This window comes from Chenopodium quinoa, unplaced genomic scaffold, assembly GCF_001683475.1.
Source record: "Chenopodium quinoa cultivar QQ74 unplaced genomic scaffold, ASM168347v1, whole genome shotgun sequence".
Lineage (NCBI taxonomy): Eukaryota > Viridiplantae > Streptophyta > Magnoliopsida > Caryophyllales > Amaranthaceae > Chenopodium > Chenopodium quinoa.
In genome coordinates, this window is record NW_018742541.1 from 2,114,010 (window position 1) to 2,139,592 (window position 25,583).

Genomic DNA, 25,583 nt, shown 5'->3' on the forward strand with positions numbered 1-25,583 from the left:
ACAAAAAAAATGAAAAGATGAGCTGAGCTTCACGTGGGCCAAGGCGTCAGGTGACCCGCCAGAGAGGGCATCCCCAACCTATGGGTTACCAATGAGTCACCTCCTACAATGTTGAGGTAGCTCAAATGGAGGAAAGAGAGAGAGTTGGGGACTTGGGGGGGAGGGTGCTCCCCACCATTGTGGGTGCTCTTAATAAAAATTGTACTACTTTTTTGTCACTTTCTAGTTCTAGTTGAGTAATTTTTTTGGGTAATGTTATATATAGCTTTTAGGGCTATATATAAGCATTAAAAACACTCTTGGAAATTGTATAAAAATAGGAATTCATGATAAAAACACGCGTAAATCAGTGTAATTAGTGTGTTATTGTCATGATTTTTTAAATTTAAACAATTTTCAAGAATGTTTTCAATGCTTATATGTAGCCCTAAGGGCTATGTATAACATTTTTCAATTTTTTTATGTCACTTTCTACGGAGTAATTCTTAGTTTCTTACATATATTTACAACAATTACAAGTTATTGTATGGTTTGCTTTCTCATACTTAAACATACTTAAGACTTAAGAGAGTGTAAAAGTCAAATTTTTTTCGTTGTAAAAAAATGGAGTACTCATACTCCTATTAAATTTTTTTAGAGAAATATTGTAGTTTTGAACCAAACAAGTAAACAACCCCTTACAATAATAACACTCCAGCCATTTGGCGTAGAGGTAGAAATCTAGTGAAGTATTTGGGGCATACAAACCCTAAATTGAGATTTTTCATACTCCAAAACTTGTTAATTTCACTATCTTCTCCCAATTTTGAGCAAGAAATTATGGAGGGTACAAATTGGAATCTGCAAATTTACCAAATTTGGGCGGAATTCAACCTCCATTCTCGAATTCACAAACCCTAGCCATCCCAGACGACTTGATTTTCGAGCATATTCTACCCAGACTTCCGGTAAAATCCCTAATTCAATTCAATTCTGTTTGTAAGAGTTGGTATAATTTTATCTCTTCATCTCAATTCGCCAAATCTCATCTAAAATTCTCATCAGCATCACCACATTTTCTACTTCTTAAGGATTTGTTTGGAATTCAGGGTATTTTCCGTGAATTCAATTTGTTGTCCTACGATGAACACGATGAAAATATGAGATTAGCTCAATTAGATTATCAATTGCCCGAATTCAATCGTGAATATTATGTTGTAGGTTGTTGTAATGGCTTGATCTGTTTTTATTTTTATGAAGCTTTACGAACTGTTAAATTCATTTTGTGGAACCCTGCTACTCGTAAATGTCGTATAATTAGCACTGATTTTAGAGAAACCTTGTTGAATTGTGGTTTTGGTTATGCATCAACTCTCGAAGACTATAAGATTTTTGGTGCATTTTATTCATATGCTGATACATGTACCCGGGTTCGGGTTTTCTCGTTGACACTAGGAGAGTGGAAGCAGATTTGTCTATCGAAGGATGATGTCGAAATTTTTTACTCTGCGTGTGGTATGAAGGGTGTTTTTGTTGATACTTCTCTGTATTGGTATGTCAACAAATCGGGAGGTTTGTTACGCATTATTTGTTATAATTTAGTCAATGAACAGTTACGAGAATTCCCGGTGACAATTGAGTGTTTTTATGATTGTGTTGAGATTGAGGTTTTTAAAGGGTGTTTATTGTTGCGTTGCTATGAGAATGGGTATGATCCTTCGTTGTGTGAAGTTTGGATTCTAAAGAAACAGGATGATATTAATTCTTGGGAAAAATTGTTCTCATTTCCTTTTTATTATGCCTTCACATTTGGCTTTCTCCTCAACTGGCAGGAGTTTGATAGAGCATGAGAGGCAGCTCAAGTTTATTGACCCAGTTCTAGGAGATGTGAAACATGCCCAAGGTATTGATATTGGTGGGTTTGTGAAATTAATAGCATATCAGCATGTTGAGAGTCTTGTTTCGCCCTTTGGAGAGACAGCTCAAGTTGATTGACCCAGTTCTAGGACATGTGAAACATGCCCAAGGTATTGATTTTGGCGGGTTTGAGAAATTAGTAGCACATTAGGATGTTGAGAGTCTTATCTCGCCCTTTGGAACTATGTTAACCTGGCTGTAAACCTGTTATGGTTTGTGAACTACTGAGTGATGGTGACTGGTCCCATGAGATTTTGAACACTCATTTTATTGCGTGGGAGGTTGATGAAATTATGAAAATTCCCTTAGCCAGATTTGGTGGGGATGATGAGTGGGCATGGCACTTCACCAAAAATGGTGATTTTTCTGTTCGGAGTGCTTATTATGTTGAGTTGAAGGCTATGGCTGTGACGCGTGCTTCCCCCTCTGTGACTGTGAATGTTGTGTGTGGAAGAGGCTTTGGGGTGCAAATATTCCCCCGAAGATAAAATTGTCTGGCTGGCGTGTGCTCCATGACAGTGTGGCTGTTAGGGGTTCCCTCTCCTAATGTGGTATGGTTGTGCATACCACCTGTCAGTGCTGTGGCTCCGATGTTGAGACTTTGGCCCACTCAACTTTCCTCTGTCCTGAAGCCAAACTTTTATGTTATCTTTCTCCTCTTCGTTTGGATTTTCCCTCGCACTTTTCTTTCTCTGTTTTTTGGATGGATATGTTCTCTAACTGCTTATTTATAAAGAGAAGCTCTGGTGGGATTATTTTTGGGCTTTTCTTTGGGGAATTTGGCTGAAGCGTAATGCTTTTGTTTTCGAGAATAGAATCACCCCAATTGAAGAGGACCTTGTGAAAGCTTCGAGCCTGGTGGGTGAATATGCTAAAGCCAACGAGGCCTCTGCCCCAAGTGTGAGCTGCTCTGCTGGAGCTGTTTCTTCGTGGTCTCCTCCGAGCCTTGGGCTTGTCAAAGTTAATTCTGATGCTTCCTGCTTTGCTGATAATGTAGTGGGGTTTGGTGCTGTGGTGAGGGACTGTATGGGGAAAGTTTTGATGGCTACATGCTGCTTGAAGGTAGGCACTTATGAAATTGAAGTGGCGGAGGCTATGGCTGCTAGAAATGCTTTGTGTATGGCTTTGGATGCTAGCTTCAGTCACTCGGTTTTGGAACTTGATTGTGCGAATCTTTACCATAAACTGAGGAAGAACCTGAAGGTGAAATCTGCTGCGGGTGCTATCATCGAAGACATTCGAAAGCTTGCTTCTTATTGCTCGTCTTTCTCCCTTTGTCTTGTGGGTAGAAATGGGAATGAGGTCGCTCATACTCTTGCTAATTCTAGTAGAAATTTTACTGTTTTGCAAGTGTGGACTGATGTTGTTCCACCTTTTGTCGAGTGTGCTGTTACTCTTGATGTACCCTGATTTTCCTTCTTCTTAATGAAGCTTTTTGGTGTTTTGTGTCAAAAAAAAAAAAAAAAAAACCAAAGTAGTATGAAAATGGATTATCTCCTCAAGGTATTGATTTTGGTGGGTTTGCAAATTTAGTAGCACATCAGCATGTTGAGAGTCTGATTTTGCCTTTTGGAACTCTAAAACTAGGGAGTATATTTGCTTGTTTGGATCTTTGTAGCATGGAAATGGTTTATTGTCTCATCACATATACTACCACGGTAAATGATGTAGGTACTAGGTAGTGATGCGAATGACACATCTGAGAAGCAAAGTATGTGCGTCTTATGTCGGCATTGTAGCTGGACTATTATCAGTCTTTCTAGTTTCTGCTTGCGGTTTGTTTTTGATGTGTTGAATTTACTGTAAGTTTTAACCAGAGGTCAAATCCTAACTTTATTTATAACTATTGTCATGTTGGTTGTGGGTTGCAAGGATCATTTATGAAATATTATAATGTCAATCGTGGAATTTTATGTATGATTTTGTAATGTAAACACCTTCATATTCAATTCTTGAATATTGACACTATTATATTGGAAAATTATCAACAACTTTTATGATTTTTTCACAATAAATAAAGAAATTAAGGATCTTATTGTGTAGCATCATATAGTACATCTTATCTAACGGTATACCAAGATTTGTAATTCATTTGCTTTTAAAAGATAACTAATCTGATTTACATTAGAGCTGTCAAAAGCTGACCCGACCCGAAATACCGACCCTACCCGACCTATTCGAACCTGAAAAAAATGGTGATCCGAACTGAAACCAATCCTAGACCCGAGTTGACCCGAGTATTTGAGACCCGAACTCGAACATTAACTGACCTAGAGACGACTCGACCCGAATGTAACCTGTAAATTATTGACCTGAACTGAACCCGGCCTTAACCGAAATTGACCCAAACCTGTTTTAACCCGTTAAAACCCGAATTTAACACGACCTATTCCTAACTCGACCCAAAAATTCAACCCGATCTTTTCCTAACCCGACCCAAATTTAACCCGATTTTTTCCTAACCCGACCCGAATTTCACCCGACCTGCTACAAACCCGACTCGAATTTCAACCCGACCTGTTACAAACCCGGCCCGAATCAACCCGACTTGTTATTAACCCGGCCCAAATTCAACCCGACTTGTTATTGAATCAATATGTATAGGTCGTTATCTCATATTGGTATTGGAATGAAAATTGAATCCGATCCTAACTCTAATCCTTCAATATTTCACTTTGAATTTTAAGAGGTTAGTTTCACAATATGTTTTTAGGGACAAATTTCAAGGATGAAACAATTGAGAAATGTGACATATGGTTTTCTAGGAAATTAAAATTCAAGATGGGCATTGTGCCATATGAAATAACTAAAAAAAAGCTTGCTATTATTGACTTGGAAATGACTCGACTTGATTATAACCCGCAAATTATTGACTTGAACCGAACCCGACTCTAACCCGAGAAAGACCTGACCTGATTATAACCCGTATATAATTGACTGGAACCAAAGTCGACTCGAACCCGAGAACGACCCTAACTCATTTAAACCCTTAAAGACCCGAATATAACCCGACCTATTTTTCACCCGATCCGAGTGATACCCGACCTAAACCCGACCCAAACCCGATAAGATGTATGACCCGACTCAAGCATGACCCAACTCGAACCCGACCCGACTCACACTAACTCGATCCGTTTATCCAAATTGACAGCTCTAATTTACATTATCATAGAAGAGAGCCAGTGAATCTATTTTAATAATTGTTAGCCCGGCACAAGCTTGCCACAATCCCGGTATGGCAAAAGAAGTATGTTGGTAGGAGTAAACATAGGTTGTGCATAAATTGGCTATGAAATTATACCCAAATTGAGTAAAATTGTGTAAGCAAAACATTAAATAAGGGTTCGTTTGACATTGTTATATTTTTCTATTTTTTAGTTTTCTGTTTCTTAAAAATATATGATATATATCCCATAATGAATCAAAAATTATTTAAACTTATTAAAATCATGATAATTTTGAAAACTGACAACAGAAAAGTAAAAACACTATTTTCTTGTTTCCTGTTTTTAGTTTTGGTTTTCAAAAAAACAACAAACTAAAAACCAAAAATGATCCCAAACAAGCTCTTATTAATCAAAGGTATTAATTATAACTTGAAAATGTATGTTATACTACAATGTATAGAAATAACAATTCAATAGTTGATTGGCAATTATCAACTACAATCATCAATTATGTTCTTTACAAACGAAAAGAAAAACAGAGGAAAATAAGAAAACAACTAATGCCAGTGGCTTATTGCAAACCTGCAAATTTACAACTTTACGAAGCTAACTTACTTAGGAACCATCCTTGGCCAAGCTACTCCATTCAAGTCTTTTTAATAAAACGACATTAAGATCCCGAGGGACCTCTTTGAATTCAAAGAGAACTAACGCTTGATTCGCTATTACCCCATAGTTCACGAGCCAATCCACATCATGATTGGACTCTCTGTAACAAAGGAACTAACACTTGATTCACAATTACCCAATATTTTGCGGGCCAATCAATTATGTAATTGTAGGGTTTTCTTTCCGGTACAATAATATTGTCAACCTAAAATCAACGATCTATGATTCCTTTTGAAGTTTGGGAGGCTGTTGTCAATTTATTCACTTTTCCACTTGTAGAGAGAACTCATGTATTCCTCTTCCATTCTACACTTTCAGAGAGAGAGAGATAGTTCATGTCTTCCACAGTTCCACATTGTTTTTAGGTATGGAATATTTGAGGATTATTTAAAAAAACGCCATAACTTTAAAGACGGACTCTATTAACTTCTTAATTCATACCAATTAAGAGACTTATATAAGATATTTTATTTATTAGAGTATTTGGCTTTTCTTTTAATCCTTACGGAGTATTAATTAAAAATTGTGAGTTGACCAACTATCTTACCACTATGCCTTAGCTAGTTATGGTATGTTCTTTTCAGCTTAATTTCAGTTTAGTTAAGTTCTGTTCAAATAAGTTCAATTCCTAATTTCTTTATCTCAACAAGTCACTCCAACTCAGTTAAGCTAACTTCAGTTCAATTCATCTCGGCTCAATAAATCAAAAGTCAAAACGCTCTACAGCTCTTAAAATATGAATTTTTCTCGAAGTAAATAAAAACGACTGTATAGAATCTTCCCTCTTACCTTAACTTCAACTTCAACCAAAATTGGGCAAACTCCAATTCTAAAACCCTAATTTGAAGATGAATCACGAGCTTCTCCAAACCCTAATCATTCCAGATGACTTGATCTTCGACCACATTCTGCCCAGACTCCCGGTAAAATCCCTAATTCGATTCAAATCTGTTTGTAAGAATTGGTATAATCTTATTTCTACTTGTGAATTCGCTAAACACCACCTTCAATTTTCTTCAATTTCTCCTCATTTTTTGATATCTAAGTTTATTGCCAACAATACTGGTAATTGGCGTGATTTTTATTTGTTATCCTACGATGAACACAATAAAAATCTTGAAGATTTAGTTCAATTGGATGCTCAATTGAGCTATACTATGCGAAAACCAACAGAAATAGGTTGTTCTAATGGTTTGATATGTCTGTATTTTTCTGAGAATAGGTATAATGTCAATAGTTTTGCTTTGTGGAACCCTTGTATTCGTAAATATCGTAAAATTAGCACTCCTTCTGGTAAATGGTTGTGTAAATGTGGTTTTGGTTATGCATTAGCTCTTGACGATTACAGGATATTCGCGGCATTTTGCCCTTATGAGGAGGATGATAGTCTTGATAAATCGCGTACCCAGTTTTGGGTTTTCTCGTTGAGAGTAGGAAAGTGGAAACAGATAGAGTTTTCGAGTGGTGAGGATGATTTGATTAAGTCTGAGGGTATTGTGAAGGGAGTGTTTGCTGGTGATTCTCTGTATTGGTATGTTTTCAAATCGGGGGGTTCGTTTCAGCAACGTGTTGTTTGTTTTAATTTAGTAGACGAAAAGTGTAGAGAAATCTTAGTGACGGTTTCACCTAGTGAGTATATTGATTTTGATTGCTATGAGATGAAATGGTGTTTATCGTTGCTTTGTCGTGCACATGATCAGTCCTATGGTGTTTGGATTCTGAAGCAACAAGATGGTAATGATTCTTGGGAGAAATTATTCTCAATGCCTTTCACAGTTGGTAAAGACCTTCTTGCTTTTTCTCCGGCTGGTTTGTGTTTGGTTAAACATTTGCAGCAGCTCAAGTTGGTTGATCCGACTTTAGAAGAGCTCGAAGATTCCCAAGGTATTGATTTTGATGTGGGTGTGTGCTCAGTATATTGTCATGTTGAGAGTCTCATCTCACCCATTTCTCCCTTTAAAACTGTGCAACTATATTGGCATTCTTGGATCTAAGTAGGACAAAAGCGGCAGCTCAAGCTGATTGAGCATGCCACTGTAATGTATTTTGATGATGGTGTATACTTGGTGCATCAACATGTTAAGAGTCTAATCTCACTTATCTTTCCTTTTAGAATTGTACAAATTTATTGGCATACTTGGATCTAATTGGGACAGAAACGGCACCTCAAGTTGGTTGATCGAGTTATAGAAGACTTGAACATGCCCATCTCACCCTTTGTGCTTGGTTGGATTGCCTGAAAATAGATCAGCACTTCATCCTATCCTATCCACCACCCGTCTTCATTTTTCTATTCATTATACAACAACAGGGATGTGAACTAGTGTTCAACACAATATGGGAGTCTATTCATTATACGACAGGGATTTGAACTAGTGAACAACACAATATGGGAGAAACAAGTTTCTGAATTGTATGTAGGCAGTGTAGCATCTAACGTCTACTTGTTCCTCTTATGTTTGATGTGAAGTTCAGCCAACTAGAGGTAAAATCCTTGTATGGTTGCTGTAATTGTCTTTGGCTGCATCAGTCTTGCAATTGTATGCTAATTTCTGATGTAACTGGCCTGCTGCTCCTTAATTCTTGAATATTAACAGCTAGAACTTGTTTATATTGGAAAAATATCAACAGTTTGATTATAACATTTTGAATTGGTTAAAATTGGTTCTGCAACTTGGCAATAGCTGAAATAACTTGTAGACTCGTAGTAGTTAATGTTTATGCATTCATATCTTACCAATCGGTATACTGTATCTTGTAATTCCTTCAACAGGTGCATTAAGAGCAACTACATAAACCATTATATATATGTACAAAATGTTGAAGAAGCAATTTGTAGGCAGAAACCCAACTTTACTCTCCTTGGTTATATATAATTTGCCAAGGTAAAAATTACCGTTGCTAATGAATTTTCCACCCCTACCATTGATCCTCGATGCTAGGGGAAAGAGTACATGGTTATGTATAGAGTCCAGACTGCTATGACAATGATCAAAAGTTATAAATGAGTAAGATGTTTAATTTCCTTGGTGCTCAACGATCCATGGATTTCGCTTTCTAGGTCTATGAGATCACTTGGGTGAATAGGGAGGACTCTAATAAGGGTCTTTAACTCATCGGGCTTCCTCCACAGTGCATATATTATTTCATGGAATCATTGTAATAATTAATAATTAGTGGCTTTAGTGCCGAAAGCCTAAGAGCATGGTGTTACACCAGCAACAATCTATGCGAAAAGAAAGGCATGAAATTGGATATTGGATCAGGACATTATAGAAGAGCATAATGTTATGCTTTATAATTAATATTTAATATTAAATTATTATAATAATACTTAATATTAAATAATAATAATAATAATAATAATAATAATAATAATAATATGAAAAATTAATATTCAATAATAACAATAATAAATTATTAATATTTAATAATAATAAATTAATATTTAATAATTATAATAATTTATATTTAATAATTTTTAATATTAATATTAATAATTAATATTTAATAATAATAATAATAACATTTCTTGTAAATTGATTGAATTTGTAGGTTTTTATTATAATAATAATAATAATAATAATAATAATAATAATAATAATAATAATAATATTTCTTGTAAACTGATTGAATTTGTAGGTTTTATAATAATAATAATAATAATAATAATAATAATAATAATAACAATAATAATAATAATATTGAAATCTGCTCTACTCGGCTCTGCTGAAATCTGCTCTGCTCTGTCCAGAAGCTCAAAAGAACAGGGCCTAGATTGCTCCATATTCTTAATTTCACATTTTAAGAGTTAGTTCATTTGCAAATGAAGTGTTTTCAAAAGAGAATAATATAAGTTGTTAAATGGAGAAAATATACCATAAAGAAAATGAGACAAACTCGATGAGACAATTAAGACCTTGTTTTTTGAGCTTCTGAATAGAGCATATCAGAGCAGCGCTAAAGAACGGGGCCTAAAATAGGAATACCGAATACATGACAAGTGGGATGGAGGAATACATCAGGCCAGTAGATGAGGGTATGCAAAGTATGCTACTGCTAAGGGCCCCAAAAAATTAGAGGGCCCAACAATGTTGTATTCAATTCCCGTTTTTTATGGCTTGGAAATCAGTTTTTTGTACTCTCTCTCTTCTATCATGTCACGCTTATTTTATGTTTTTTTAAAGAAAAAGTCACGCTTATTCAAATCATCAAATCTGAATTACAATTATTACTGTATTTAATTTCTATATTCCATCTTCTTCCTTTAGCTTCCATTAAATTTTATTTCTTTTCCAAAAAAACCAAATATGTCCCCTCTTTTCCATACAAGAATGTCCAATTAGATTTAGAAATTCCTAACACGTATATTTAAAAAAAAAATCATTATTCAATATTGAGAATTTGTGGTAAACTACAACTAGGGCTGTGCACCAGTCCAAAACTGGACCGGACCGGGACCGGAACAAGCTATTTTTAAGGACCGGAAACCGGACCGTAATCTGCCGGTCCGGTCCCGGTCTGGACCTGTTTAATACGGTCCATTCCGGTTTTGGACTGGCTGGGACCGACTTGACCTTTTTTTTTTCCCTGCATTTTAACAGCATGCAGAATTGCAGACTGCTAATCTTCCCTGCTATTTTTTTAACCTGTTTTTTTAACCTGTGTACTTTTTCCCCAAAAATATATAAATCACAAAATAAAAAAAAAATAAAATAAAAAAGCCAAACAACATACACACTCAATACATCCGATTTATCCGAATATAAACCAAAACAAGTCCCAAGTTAAATACATTACCAAATTAATACAAGTTTAATGAAAAAGAGCTAAGTTCTTCAATCTTTGATAATTTCTCCTCTCTATTTTTCTATCAATTCTCCATCACCGCTCTAGCAAAAACAAAACAAAAAAAAAAAAAAATCATCAACGTTAGAGATTAGAACTTTAAAGATACTTTAAATGAAAATAAAAGCTGGAAACATTACCTCCAAATCTTAAATCATGCAAAATAGTCCACAAAAATGACCTCATGATCACCATCATCAACTTCCACCTCTAATCAAATGAAAAAATAAATATTTAAAATTTCAAAAAAATTAAAAATGCAAGTAATAGTGTAAGAAATACCTTTCTCAATCTCCTCTAAATCTTTTACTTTTTCTTCAACATCAACTTCCATCATTCCCTTTGGTTTAAGCCAATCTTGAGAGCAAATCAAAGCTTGAACCATCTTTCATATAAAAAAAAATAAAAATTAAATAACAAATCCAACATAGAATATGAGATTATAAATATGTAAAAATAAAATAACTTAAAGCAAAAAAATTTACCTTAGGTGTCAAAGAACTCCGAAAAGGATCGAGATGGCGACCTCCCGTACTAAAGGCGGATTCCGATGCAACGGTAGACAATGGAATGACTAATATGTCACGTGCCAACGTGAAACAATAGGATAACGATGTCCATTTTGTGCCCACCAAGATAAAGCATCCATTTGTTCTTCCTCCGGCCCTAATTGTTCATTGATGTATCTATCAAACTCACTATTTGCATATGCATTATCCCTCTCATCTTTTTATTAACTCTACCCTTAACTTTTGCAAAATACGCCTTATTTACTCTTATCCGCCACATCAACATCTACATTAATAGGCACATGATCTTCACTGTGGCCACTTTGAGGAGTGAAGGAAGAATACAAATTTTTATACTCTTCAAATAAAGAGTAAGTAAATTGCTGTACTTTAACACCAAGTCTTGTCCCTTCTTCCTCTCCATACATATCCCTAAGTATTTCCTCAACAATACGAAATTTGGATTGATGATCAAGGATGGCAGCAACATATATAAACATATTCATATTGGCCACTTTTCCCCAATACTTATCAAATTTTTTCTTCATTGAAATGGCCATAGCTTGAAAATCCAAATCATCACTTTTTTCCCATTCATTTAGCAAATCATAAACATATGCAATGTCAAACAAACCTTTATTACTTGTCACATAAAGAGAACCAGAGATATTACGAGTCAAATGATAAAACTCCTCCAAAAACAAAACTAACCTTCCCACTTTGACCCAATCATCATGGTCAAGAGGTTTTTCATTATCCTTCACACCTTCTCTATCGGGAAGTGACACCCCACCAATAACTTTTTGAAATTTCAAAGTTGTTTCCAACATCATGTAAGTTGAATTCCATCGAGTAGGGACATCAAAGCATAAAAAAGATTTGCTTTGTATATTAGCCTTTTGAGCAAGATCTTTGAACCTAGCAATTCTAGCAGGAGAATTCTTGATATATTTTACAGCATGTCTAACCCTATCAATGCACACACCATGCTCCCTAATACCATCCCAAACAATAAGATTAATAATATGAGCTATGCATCGAACATTTTTTTCATCCAGTTCGTTGAACCATTTTTTTTTCAAATGTGCACAAGCAAGATCATTAGAGCTAGCATTATCAACTGTAACAATGTACAACTTATCCTCAATACCCCAATAGTCTAAACATGCCTCAACTGCTTTACCAATGGCCTCACCCTTATGACTAGAAATAGGACAAAAATTTATAATTTTTTTATTCAATTTCCAATCACTATCTATGTAATGAGCTGTGAGACACATAGTTAATTCTTTAAATTGAGGTCCAAGTATCAGTTGTGACACAAATTTTTTGACATCCCTCAAATGATTTTTAAGTATTTCTTTTTCACGATAATAAAGGCGTAAATAATCACGAGCAATAGTAGTACGACTAGGAATGGTAAACCCAGGACAAGTAACCTCCACAAAATACTTAAAAACAGGTTTTTCAACATGTTTGAATGGCAGTTCATCAGTAATGACCATACGAATCAATTCTTCTCTAACCTCTTTAAAATTTACAACCCCACAATTCAGTTTTCCAGCAATAGTAGTACGACTAGGAATGGTAAACCCAGGACAAGTAACCTCCATACAAAACTTATATTCAGCACGTAGTTTGCCATCATCATCTAAGTACTCAATGTAGTTCTTCCAATATTCAGCCTTCCTCTTGGTTTTTGTTCTAACCAAATACTTCCGTCCCTCCGTAAATGTCTTGTCCGGAGGCAAGGATTGCCGCAATAAATCAATATCAGTGTTGTTAGCAGCATCCGAAAGTGTATGTGTCGTTTGATCAGAAGAGTATATAGGTGCCCTTTTGGATTGGGAGCTCGCCATCTACAACATTATATTTAATTATATGTTAAGAATAGAATGAAATAGATAACAAATTGAAATTCCAGAAAAATAAAGCTTGAATTTAGACCCATAAATCCCAAAAATATGGCAGAATCATATGAATAAAAACAGATTAAAATCAAAAACGTTTTTTTTAAAAGAATTGAACATGCAACTGATGCAAGCAACTTAGATTGCATGAATATGAATCCGTTGTTGAACAATTGAATGGTAATACTCTGAAAACAAATTAAATACACACAATTACATCCAAAATTGCCTATCAATTTATCAAGTAACAAAAATAGGAAAAAAAAAAAAAAAAACACAAACCTGACTTTCGAACTAGAACAGGACAGATTTCCGGTGAGGGCTGTTAGGCATCGACGGCTGGAGTGATCGGAGGAGGAGGCTGATTTTAACAAATTGAATTTAATTAAACAAAAAAACAAAAACAAAAAACGAAGAGGAGGCTGACTTTCGAACTAGAACATACATGGAGGCTGAAAGTCGAAGAGGAGGGCGGTGCTGCGGAGATGAGGGCGGCGCTGCGGAGATGAGGGCGGTGCCGTGGTTGAGAACGGGGGCGGAGGCGTCGAGCAGAGGGGGATAGAGAGTGAGAACGGGAAAGAAGAGAGTGAAGAGGCGTGACTGTCTGACTGAGACTCTGATAGAAGTTAGGGTTTTTAGGAAATTAAAAAAAAAATTAAAAATATACACTTTTCCCGGGTTTCCGCTCCAGCCTGGAATATACCGGGGTTTACCCGGACCGGACCGGAAACCCGGAAAGACTGATTTTTAAGGACCGAGGACCGACCCGAAATCCTACGGTCCGGTCCGGTCCCGGTCGGTTTTACGGTCCAAGTCTTTAAATGCACACCCCTAACTACAACAATACTACTTTTATAATTGGTTTCATCTCAATCTACTACTATGCAAAATTGCAATTTGAAGTGAACTACGAGTAGTGAAGTGCCTGAAGAGCGTATATTTTTTTAAAATTTTATTTTTTGACAAAGTGATTTTTTTTTACTAACCAATAACCCAGTACTGCATTTTCTAACGTTTACTTATCTTGCTGTAACAACATTTGTTTACTAAAATCTTCAATTGTAATCAATTTTTTTTTTTTTAATTTAGCATAGATTTTTAAATATATAGGGCCCCAAATTATATTTTAGAACAGGGACCCCATAATCTCCGAGACGGCCCACGGCCCTGGAATACATGGTGATTATAAGCTAACAAACTAATGACACAACCCACTACACCTAGCACAAACTTCCATATATGTGATAGTGAGGGATAGCTCAAGTGGTTAGAGCTTCCCTCCTAATCCTAGAAGGTCCTGGGATCGATTCTCACCCCGCCCTTGTGGCTCCCTAAAAAAAAAAACTTCCATATATGTATAAACTATGAACTACATACATATAGATAATCTAGAGTTGCAAACATAAATACAACTTTTGGATGTAACTTAATATTTTCGCATACTAATCAATCCTCTACTTTCTTGTAACGACTTAAATTTTTAGTAAAGGTCACAAGTGACATATTTTGTTTGTTTGTAATTAGATGTTTTGATATGATTTCATTAGAATCGCGTCCGGTTTGATTTAATATGATCTTAATTTTATTAGATGAGTTTTAAAAAACATTTTTGTCTTACACTGAATTATCCAAGAAGGTATCAAATGTCAATCAAAACCTGATTAATTATTACATTACATTCGAATATCATAGACAAAAAAGGGGTTTCTAAGTTATGCCCCCAAACTTCTTCGATTTCTAAGTTGTGCTCATGCTTTTTCAAACGTCTAAGTTGTGCCCTCAACTTCACTAATTTTTATTAACAATAACCTTTAACGTTAACAATAACTTTATTATTATTATTATTATTATTATTATTATTATTATTATTATTATTATTATTATTATTATTATTATTATTATTATTATTATTTTATTTTCTGATTTTTATTTTTTTGGTGTTAAACCAATTAGAATGGGACACATGTCAAATTAATAACGCCACGATACCATTGTTGATAAAATAACTTAACTTTCGCTATCAGATATGGATGTTAAATGATATTATTGATAAAATATCATGAGGTGAAAGGTACATCTTATAACTTTGAAAAAACATGGGTACAACTTAGAAACCGAAAAATTTGGGGGTATAGCTTAGAAAAATCCCAAAAAAAAAAGAAAAAAAAAAGGAAAAAAGAAAAAAAAGAAGAAAAAGGCATAAAAAATGGGAGGAGGATATGAGTTGAAGACCCCTTTTACCAATTGAAAAATTAATCAACATATTCGTTTTGGATGGTTCACTTGTAAAAACGCTACATTAAGAGGATCCCCTAAATGTGCATGTATTCCATTGGACCCACACATTGCATAAATATCTCCTAAAGTTAAAAAAAAATACAGCAATTGTTCAACTCTTCTTCATCTATAAATAGCAAGCAATATTACATCAAATAAATTCACAACAAACTCATATCTACAAATATCTTATTAAGCTCAAAACCTCTTAAGAGTTTTCTTCATATTCATCAACTTATCAACATGTCTGGCAAATGTGGAAACTGCAACTGTGCTGACAGCACCCAGTGTGTGTAAGTGCATTTTATTTAGCTAATTATTCATGCTTAATTATGCATAATCAAACTTTGTACATATCAAATTAGTACATGTTAATAATTCGTTACAAATTGATATGTTACAAATTGAGATAATCTAAGGGGTTAAAGTGTTAAACGAATGGCAGCTACAAAATTCCGTGTGATATCATTCAGTACATTACTCGACTTGAAAAGTTAAGGTCTTGAACATGATTTTTGTTCTGTATTATAAAATGACGTGAAGAAATAACTCTCAACAAAGAAGACAATAATAATTTAGTAAAAAATTGAACCTAAATTTATTTGTCTTGAAATGAGCAATTTGTTTTATCTTGGTTGTTAATATTATTGACCAATTTTGTACTCTTGCAGGAACAAGGGAAACCAGTATGGAATTGACACCGTAGCTCAAGAAGTCATGTAAGTTCCAAAATTGTCACGTTTATTTCTTCTTATTGGGATCACGGTATATAAAGTCTAAACATAACAAAATATTTACTACTCCTATTATCTCTAAAAGTTTTAACTAGTTGAACTATTAGAGACGGTGGGAGTAGTAATAACGCTAATTAACATCTAATCTGTTATATTATAAAGCAAATAGATCATTAATGGTGTTTAACTTGCTTCTTCTTTGCCTTCGATCATGCAGCTTCTACGATGGTATGGTGATGGAAGGCGGTAACTGCGACAGCTGCAAGTGCGGCGCTAGCTGCGCCTGCACCAGCTGCTCATGCTGCTCTCACTAAGCAAAGCAACCTCATTAGATGGAAGGCCTTATCATATTATCTAATGTTGTTTAATATGAGCTTCTAATCTACTTAATTATGTACCTTATACATTATGTATAAGAAGACTTATTTATTATTGGAATAATTTGTTACTTTGTATGCTTTGTAATATGGCCCTGTGCCTAATTATATTTGCTATCAATATTATTGCATCGAATTTATTATTAGCTATTGATCAGTCTCATTTTGTTCATATTTTATGATTATGTTGTCTGTAACCAAAAGAAACCCCAATTAAATTAAAACTAGACGATCCCAAGATCTCTTGAAAATGAAAGGCAAGCTCTAACCACTTAAGCTATCCCTCAATCTTGTACATAATACCTTACCGACGTGTTTAATCTTGTACAATAGCGATGAAAGTATTGTATATAAATCAGCCAACTTTACAAGTTACCATAATCGACCTTATAAACAGTTACAACTAAAGTGAATGGGGAATATTTTGGATTTAATAGATGCAATGCAAGTAATTTGCATGATTGATTGAAGAGGAAAGTTTGTCGTTAGAAAAAAATTGGGAGAAAGTGAAAACTAGATGCAAGAGGAGCAAAGAGTTCAAGCTACTTAGCAGCAAATAGTTAACGTAAGTGCCTCGTTTTCAAGGCAAAAAAAAAGTTAAATATTTTTTAATGCGTAAAACTAGACGCTTAGTTTTTTTTTTTTGTCAATTCTGAGCTCAATTCGGTCCATAAGAACTAAAATAACCCCTAAAACCTTGACGGGACATTTTTCAGCATGCAAATCGGTGAAAAAATTAAATTGGGTGACAATTTATAATTATTAGTACATTTGGGTTATAATTTGCATATTTTTTTTTAAAATGACTGTAATTTATAAAATACAAACTTTACATGTTATATAGAGTATATTTTAATTAGTTTAGGAATGCGAGGCCTTAAAAAAATAAAAAAAAAATTATAAAAAAATAATTAAAAAAAAAAACTTAGTTGACTTTTGCACTAATTTTAATTCATTAAACAGTCAAAAAATGAAGTTTGGTATAAAGGTTTATAACATTCTAGTTACAAAGTTAGCTTTCATTACTTCATAGCCAAAATGAAAAAGTTTCAGTGAATTTTTTCTTATGACCGCCCTTCTGAGATTAATCTGTATGTATTGTCAGACTCTTTGTCTATTAATTGATATTATTACTCTGTTTGCTTTGTTAAAAAAAAAATAAATAAAAACGAACAGATTAAACGAAACTATACTAAACTAAACTATACGGTCAACTAGTCAAATTAAACAGATTAAACGAACCACCCAATGAACCGACAATCAAACAAATGCATTACGCAACGAGGAAGTACAAGACATCAACATCTAGACTCACTTTGATAACAAGTTGGCCGAGCCACAATTGCTAAAGCTTAGATTCTTATGAAGAAGCATACATCCAAATGGCTTTAATATGACATAGACTTGATAGGAAGAATATTATAGATTGAGCACTTTATAAAATAGATGTGACAATAATCCCTAATTTGTGTACTACTTTGTTTTTTATTTGTTTTTGCATGGATAAAAAAGGTTGCACCATGATAATAACTAATAAGACCATAAAAGTGTAGACTAGACTAAACTTTCCACATCAAAGATTCTCGGTCATGGTTCATGGCTACAAGCAATTGTAATGCTAGTCATCCAAAATTAATTAAAGGGGCTTTTTGTTATCTCCTTTCAATCTTAAATTTCATCCTTTCATTAGTTAAAAAAAGCAAATTATTCTGATTCTATTGTCCATTTCTAATTTTCCTTTTACAGCAATTTGATCTCTCATAGATGCAATGGGCGCACGGCTTTTTCAAAGAGTATTTGTTGATTAAGGTTATGTACAAGTTTTTTTAGTTTTTATGAGGTGTTAGCTCTCAAACATACATAAGTACGGGTAAGGATGAATTGGTGTTTAGCCAATGGCTCATGACATGACGCGTAAATGCTCTCATCTCTGTCTCTATGCCCTAGTTCCCTCTTTGGTTAAGTCTTATCGGCTTTGATCAATTCTTATATGATCCTTGGTTTTTAAAAAAAATGCAATGGAGGGTAATTGGCGATTACATACATAATCAAGAGTTGTTCCCAATTTTAAGTTGGAACTTTGGAAGGACAAAATTATTTGCCTTCTCTCAATAAAACAGAAATACCACTATCGATTCTTAAAGCTGCTTCAATAGCAACAAAATAGACGATTCAATTTCGGGTGATAGATATAATTATCAACTACATTTAAAAATGCAAACCCCATTTGTAAGGAAGAAATCATGCATTTCAAATTAGAATATTTAGCCAAATGATTTTTTTTCTTCAATAGACAATTATAGGTGGATTTCAAGAAAAATTGAAAACAGAGCAGTAATTTTGGTAAATTAAGGCTTAGGCAAATCGTGCATACACCCCCAAAATAACAAATTAACATTATTAAGGTTCGTAATTATTAGAGATTGATTTATTATTACTCGACAAGGTTTAGTTCGTCTCAAGCTCCAAGTGTAAGCTTTAGAACTCACAAAAGAGATGATAAGAAAACGATTGATCGATCCCATAAAAGAAAAGATAACATAAGACTCGAGAGAAGAATAGAATGCCAATGCCAAAATCCCCCACATTGGGAGGGCACCACCATCTTCTTAAATCCATCAATTCATCAGATTCCCTTTGAATGGTGCCTCTCTTGCGTGTCGTGTTGATCCTCTTAGAGCAACCCCTTGTATCGAACCTAAACCTTAGCTAGCTCTTCCTCTATAAATACCGACCTACATTGCACAAACTCAGGTTTAAGCAACTCACAGACATACGCCGCTGAATCCCAAAACTTGTAGTCTTTCACTCTCAATCAACAATGGCAGACAAGTGCGGAAACTGTGACTGTGCTGACAGGAGCCAGTGTGTGTAAGTTTTGTTTTATGGAGTTCATAGACTTTAGTTCTGTTTTACTAAGTTCCTATCAGATTAAGATTGACAACTCTTTCACTGTCCTTGCAGGAAGAAGGGAAGCCAATATGGTTTTGTGGTCACCGAGACTGAGTAAGTTCAATGGCTTAATTCGGTTTTTTCCCATGTACAACGAACCCCCCATCGATTAACAAACAATATGGTCATCACATTGCAGGTACTCGGAGTTCATGATGACAGAGGGTCCCGAGCATGGTTGCAAGTGCGGCAGCAACTGCCGATGCATTGACTGCAAGTGCGGTCCTCACTGAGCACCTATTACTTACCTATAGTAGCTCATATGATCTTAGGATATATATAAGCTATCTATAGATGATATAGTACTTCAATAAGAGACATATTTCTGCACAGAGATATGTTTAACTTTGCTTTCGACACCTGAGGATCACGTTTGTGCTCTGTACTCATATGAGCTTCTAATATCATTATAGTATAATTTGCTGTTTATAATTATTCTCTAATACACAACTATTTTCAGCTTTTTTTCCCTCTCTTATTCAACTAAACACAGAAGGATATTATACGCGCTTAACATGATGCCAAACAATCAATCTCCTTTTAGTCACCATGAACAAACTCTGTGTCACAACTGTAGATGACTAGATGAGTATATCAAAACCTAAAATTATAGAGAGTTAAGATCTACTCAATGTTACATGACATAATTTATCTGCAGCTTAGCATTAAAAGACTGGAAATTTTGAAATGCTCCCAAGGCCCCAAAAGAATTGGGAGAGATGGTCACATAATGAATTTAACGATGGATCTACGACAGTTGTAAATGGTCATGTAGTCTTTTCTTTCTTCTTTGCTCTGTATTTTGTCAGTAACATCTTCCTGAATATGGTAAGAAGCCACCCACAAATATCAAGAAGAAAAATTACAGGAGCAAGAAAAAAAAAAGAAAAAAAGATCAAAATCCAGGGGAAAGAACTGCCAAGGACTCATATTACTCACACCCGGTACTCAAATCTGATATGAACACGCATCTAAGTGTCTGACTTGGCTACCACAATTCTTGCCCAAAATGAACTGGCCCATTACTAGGGGTAAATCGAGAAAGATAGATAAAATAAGAAAACAAAACCCTCATCATTGCACATTGTACAATTTAAATTAGGAAACTCAACCAAAGATTATTTGATTATGTTTAGTTCATTGGCAAGCTACCATGCAAAACTCAAGTATTACTTTCCTTCCATGCCTTGTTAAACTGATGCAGCAAACACAACCTTTCCAACTCATATCATACATCTTATGGCTAATAGTATGTTTTATAAACCATCTAATCTATTTCACAAAGCTCCATCTACTAGCAAAGTAGTGATGCTCTTCAAAAATAACCAAGAATTTTCACCTAACAATATAATCTGAGTTGCATTTGAAGAAAAGATGATTTACAATATCAAGCAGCACATATATGGTGGTCCAACAAATGAAATCTTATCCGGGTCTGGTAGAAAGATCCCAAATCACTTCTTTGTCCTAAGTCCTAACCCAACTAAAGTGTTCATGGAAGAATTCACAAGCTTTCAGATCATTGTATTTTTCCTTGACATAACCAAGACTGCAACAAAGCTTTTCCTTAATTTTGTTTATGGCGTAAGCTTCTCATCAGGGAAGACCATAAAAAGGGAGAGTTTACATAACAGCCAATGTGGCTATGTGTTTACCTCCCATTCTGCATACTACTTCTGTATAAGCTTTTATTCTCGATAATCTGACTTCACTCATCTTAGACAGCTAAGCTACTTAAGATGCTAAAAAATATTATCTAACAGCAATACACCCTAGCTAGTAGCTATAGTTAAGAAAATCCAAAGCAATAATTATTCACTACCCTAGCTAGAAGCTAAGGTTAAGAAAATCCAAAGCAATGATTATCCACTAAAAAGAAATGAGACCATAATTACTAAATAACTACTTCGAGACCTCATGGCAATTGCCAAATGTCAAACAGAAGATTTAGACCATATAGTTTAAATCATGGATCATAATAAGGAAGAGCAACATGTAATGTAGCATACCACATCTTGAAATGTCTATACCATCAACTTCTGAAAATCCATAACAAAGATGGCAAGAGTCTACCGGTCTGGCATCTTGCTTCCAGACCAACATGTTCATCTAAAACTGTCAGATACCTAATATTCACATAATTGTGATCTCAGGAAATGAATCAACCAAAAAAGAACTATCAATCATGCAAAATCTCACAAGCCAAAATTACACTCATATTGATGCCAATTGCCAAATGATTAAATGCCTAAAACTTCCTCTGTGTCCACTGAAGAATAGTTGTTTGCAACTTAATATGGATGCTTGGTCTCTCATATTTAAGGTGCCACCAACTCAACAAGTATGATTGGGCGAGAAGGCCCAATTGATGTGACCACATTTTCAACGGAGCTGTTGTTCAGATCCTAACTTCTATGGTTATATAAGATAGTTCCTCATCAAGCAACCAACTTCTGGACACCAACAAAACACCAATTTAAGTCTCTAACCATAACTAGTTCTCAGATCTATTGATTGTTCTCTCTAATAGCTCATGTCATCATCAATTTGCTCATTGAATTGAGTCACTAATAAACTGTTATAAACTCTATTCTTGAGAGGTCTTGGCTCTTGAAAAAAGAGCTTTTTCTCATAAGCTAGCAAACCCCCAAATTCCTTACAGTGAACCATAATAACACATCTACAGTTCTACTTGGCACATTATACAACATCATACAAACAGCAAATACATTTGACAACAGTATCCTGTGACCGTAAGAAGCGCCCTTTCTATAAGGACTGGTAAGCGATAACCAATTAATCCCTTTGGAAGCTCGGCTGAACGCAGACAAAACACACTTGTCTGCAATCCTAGTTGGATAAATCATGGACAATGAAATCATAAGATATATTACGATAGCACAATAACTGCAAAAGATGGGCTTGGCTTCATATCAAAGTCAGCAATCATCAGATAGAAGAGTCAGACCATCCAGTTAAATTTATCAACAAGAATGCAAATTGTAGCATACAATATCATGACATGTCTATATGATCAATTTCAATGATTCTATCACAAAAATACGATATCTAACTGCAAGACAACATACTCATCTCAGATAGTTTTGATACCTTTTATTCACATAAGTGTGATCAACAAGTGTATATAACCCGAAAAAGAACTACCTATTTGGCAAAATTTCAAGAACTCAAAACATCCAATTCCAATTCTTCATCAAACATTAAATCCCTCAGCACGAAGGCATTGCTTATGCGCCTCGATCCACTTAGTACACGCATCTTCACCATTCTGTACTATACATTCATCTCTCAGCTTCTTAGTTTCAGGGCAAGCACAACATATCTTCTTTTTCGGCTTTTGATCCTGCTCGGAAGCTTTCGAAACCGTTTCCGGGTTCTTTTGTTCTACTGGCACACCATTACTAGAGGATGCAACTCCTCCCATGATCAAAACCCTGAACAGAAAAACACATACAAAACATTCAATCCACATTTCTCACAAATTTGTATAATAATTCAGTCATTCCCCCCAAAAATTCTGAAAATTCCCAACTGCAATCAGAAATAAACAAGAAATGGGTACAATTTAAATTCCTCTAATAATCTAAAAATCAAAATAGCAAAACTTAAACTACTTCAATCTAATGTAACACTAGCAACACAACAATAAAGTAAAAAACTAACATAAGGGTTGAACATATAACTTTGATTCAGTAACATAAATCATAAATATGACCATATTCATAAAATAAATTGGATTTATGTTTGAAAAACACCCTTTTTCTTCTTATTCAAGAAACACCCAATTGTTGCAGCAATTAAATTAGATAAATTAACTGCTTTTTATTGTTCAAATATCAAAATCTAAATAAAACAGTGGATTAAGAATTGAAAAAGATGATACCTTAGAATTCAGCAAAAGAATGAGGATGAAGCTGAATAGCAGAATAGTGGAGGAACGCAAAGAAAAGGTTGAATTGTTGAGAGGAGAAAGAAAATACAGAAACGACGTGTTTTATTTTCGGGCGTTTGTACAAATTGTACTGGTGTACTCCGTAATACCGTATGTACTACTCCGTACTGTTTTGTGGGTAATTACGTAATAAGGTTTGACACAATAATTCAAAATGTACTTACAGCCTTAAAGCCCAATATTGATCAATTCATGATATTATCTAGTCCAGCCCATATAGACACACGGTTAGGAGTGTCAATTCGGGTAAACAATTCAATTTCGGGTTATAACGGGTTGAAATGATTAGCGGCCTAGCGGGTCAATTTGGGTCGGTTTTGAAAATTATTGGGTCAATTTGATTTGGTTTTTTAAATGGCGGTTTATATTCGGGTCGAGTCCTAATCAAATCATGTTGTATTCAGTTCGGGTCATAATTAGTTGGATTAAACCAGCTCAGTTAGAAAAAATGTTAAGCCAGTTTAAAGCGGGTTATGGTTCAAAACAATTCGGGTTGTAATCGGATCATAATCAGTTTGGGTTAAACTGGTTCGATTTGAAAACGGGTTTCAGGTGAAATCGGATCGAGTCATTATTCGTTAAGGTCATAATCTATTTGGATTGAATTGGGTCTCTTTGGAAACAATTTTAACCAATATGAAACGTGTTTCAGTTCAAATCATATCAGGTTAAAATCGAGTCGGATCATTATCGAGTCTAGTTAATCAGATAATGGGTAGGAACAGGTTAGGTTATAACCGAGTTAAGTCAATACGTTGGGGTTTATCGAATATATAGTGGGTTGAAACGGATTAGATCATAAACATATTACATTACGAGTTGCAAACGACTCAGTCATAATGGATTACAATTTGTAAACAGTTCGATCTCAACAGGTTATGGGTTGTAAATGGTTTGGTCCTTACGAGTTACAGGTTATAAATGATTCGGTCACAGCGGGTTATGAGTTGAAACAGTTCAAGTTAATTAGATTTTTGTCGCGTTTAAATGATTATCAGTTTAATATGGATTGGGTTACTATTAGGTTCGAGCATAATCGGTTCAGGTTGCTTTCAATTTTCGGTTGTTATGATTTGACTTGATAACGGGTCGGGTCATTAACGATGGCACAAATTCGATTCAATTCGATTTCAGGTTGGAAAAAAATGGATTTTTAATGATTCGGTTCCTATCGGATGAGTTCAAAATAGTTGGATTTAACAGTTCGGGTCAAAACTGGTGCATCAACTCATTAACTACCCAATACCCAGGACAAGTACGATTTTTGATATTCATATGAATCATATCCATTTATTAGAGTCTTAAGGAAAGATCGTCTACATTTAGAGTGATAAGTTCAAAGAGACTAGAATTTAGTGCTGACATTAGTGGTTTTAGATTGAACCAAAGACCAATCCTACATGGATGGTACTTTAAGAATTTATTTTAAACCAGTGCATGATAGAATTTTTATTTATTTTATTTATTATTTTTTTTCCAATAATATTGAGGAAGATTGCTCTGCTATTCTGCTATTGGCTTTTTATCCTTAATTCATGCATATTGAACACACTTATATTGTGTGCACTCAATATGGTTCAGTGGTTCACTGACTTCACTCTACTCTTATTTATACGGTAAAGTATTAGTGTTGAAAATTAAAATTATCTTTCTGCTTGCTATAAGCCTAGCTCTCGGTTTTAATACAATTCAATCACAGAGGAACCAAAACACACGGTTACAAAAGAATTCCAAACTTCTACTTGTATAAAACATCCATGAGATAAAGAAATTTTGTCAACAACTACCAATTAAAGCACGTGTTTTGAAAACAAATACCTATTAAAAAGTTTTTTTAAAAGAACTACCACAAAGTTGGAAAAAATTTAAGTAGCACTACCACTCTAACAATTTTGGATAGAATTTTTGGCATTTGGGTATCACTAAATATCACTTTTTACCTTTATGGAGGGTAATTTAGTCAATTTAAATAGTGTCCATTTTATATGTGTAGAATGAAAATTTTATAACTAGCATCTCATCTTAAAAGTGTATATACTCATTGCCTCATCCCCAAACCTCGTATAAATATCATAATTATTACTTTGTTCATCATATTTTAATATTGGCTATATACATAGCTAATCCTAGTTCTTACTTTTTTTGAGAACGTGACTCGGGATCAAGATGTAACCTTGAAGTCCTGGATGTATTAACAACCATTAATTAAACTCTCTTATTTTTTACTTGAGATTTTGCCATTAACCTTGAGATTTATATTGAAGGAATTGT

The 25,583-nt window shown here is 34.5% G+C and overlaps 2 protein-coding genes and 3 long non-coding RNA genes across 5 annotated transcripts; 4 read left to right on the top strand and 1 right to left on the bottom strand.

The window, feature by feature from the left end:
• Positions 1-809: 809 nt before the first annotated feature.
• Positions 810-3,540, top strand: LOC110720170 (F-box/kelch-repeat protein At3g23880-like; the record flags this gene model as incomplete). The annotated part of the gene is made up of 1 exon (XM_021899186.1): positions 810-3,540. A coding segment is annotated over one exon (1,020 nt), but the record flags the coding sequence as incomplete, so codon positions are not given.
• A 3,040-nt stretch (positions 3,541-6,580) lies between these two features.
• LOC110720232 (F-box/kelch-repeat protein At3g23880-like) lies at positions 6,581-7,972 on the top strand. The gene is made up of 3 exons (XM_021899238.1): positions 6,581-7,616; positions 7,731-7,798; positions 7,889-7,972. Exons 1-3 carry the CDS (start codon positions 6,581-6,583, stop codon positions 7,970-7,972), a joined length of 1,188 nt encoding a protein of 395 aa, XP_021754930.1.
• A 7,442-nt stretch (positions 7,973-15,414) lies between these two features.
• On the top strand, positions 15,415-16,537 carry LOC110720171. Its single transcript, XR_002511291.1, has 3 exons — positions 15,415-15,569; positions 15,948-15,995; positions 16,228-16,537. It is a non-coding gene; the product is annotated as an uncharacterized LOC110720171 (long non-coding RNA).
• Positions 16,538-19,120: 2,583 nt separating this feature from the next.
• LOC110720172 lies at positions 19,121-19,804 on the top strand. Its single transcript, XR_002511292.1, has 3 exons — positions 19,121-19,258; positions 19,352-19,393; positions 19,479-19,804. It is a non-coding gene; the product is annotated as an uncharacterized LOC110720172 (long non-coding RNA).
• A 2,443-nt stretch (positions 19,805-22,247) lies between these two features.
• Positions 22,248-23,398, bottom strand: LOC110720087. The gene is made up of 2 exons (XR_002511263.1): positions 23,244-23,398; positions 22,248-22,794 (listed from the first exon to the last, which is right to left on the bottom strand). It is a non-coding gene; the product is annotated as an uncharacterized LOC110720087 (long non-coding RNA).
• Positions 23,399-25,583: the final 2,185 nt, after the last annotated feature.

Bases quoted from the DNA above. Each gene is read 5' to 3' on its own strand.
- LOC110720232 (XM_021899238.1), top strand. From the start codon at position 6,581: ATGAATCACGAGCTTCTCCAAACCCTAATCATTCCAGATGACTTGATC. The intron at 7,617-7,730 runs GTATTGATTTTG...GGATCTAAGTAG, and splicing joins AGAGCTCGAAGATTCCCAAG to GACAAAAGCGGCAGCTCAAG. The intron at 7,799-7,888 runs GTGCATCAACAT...TAATTGGGACAG, and splicing joins TTGATGATGGTGTATACTTG to AAACGGCACCTCAAGTTGGT.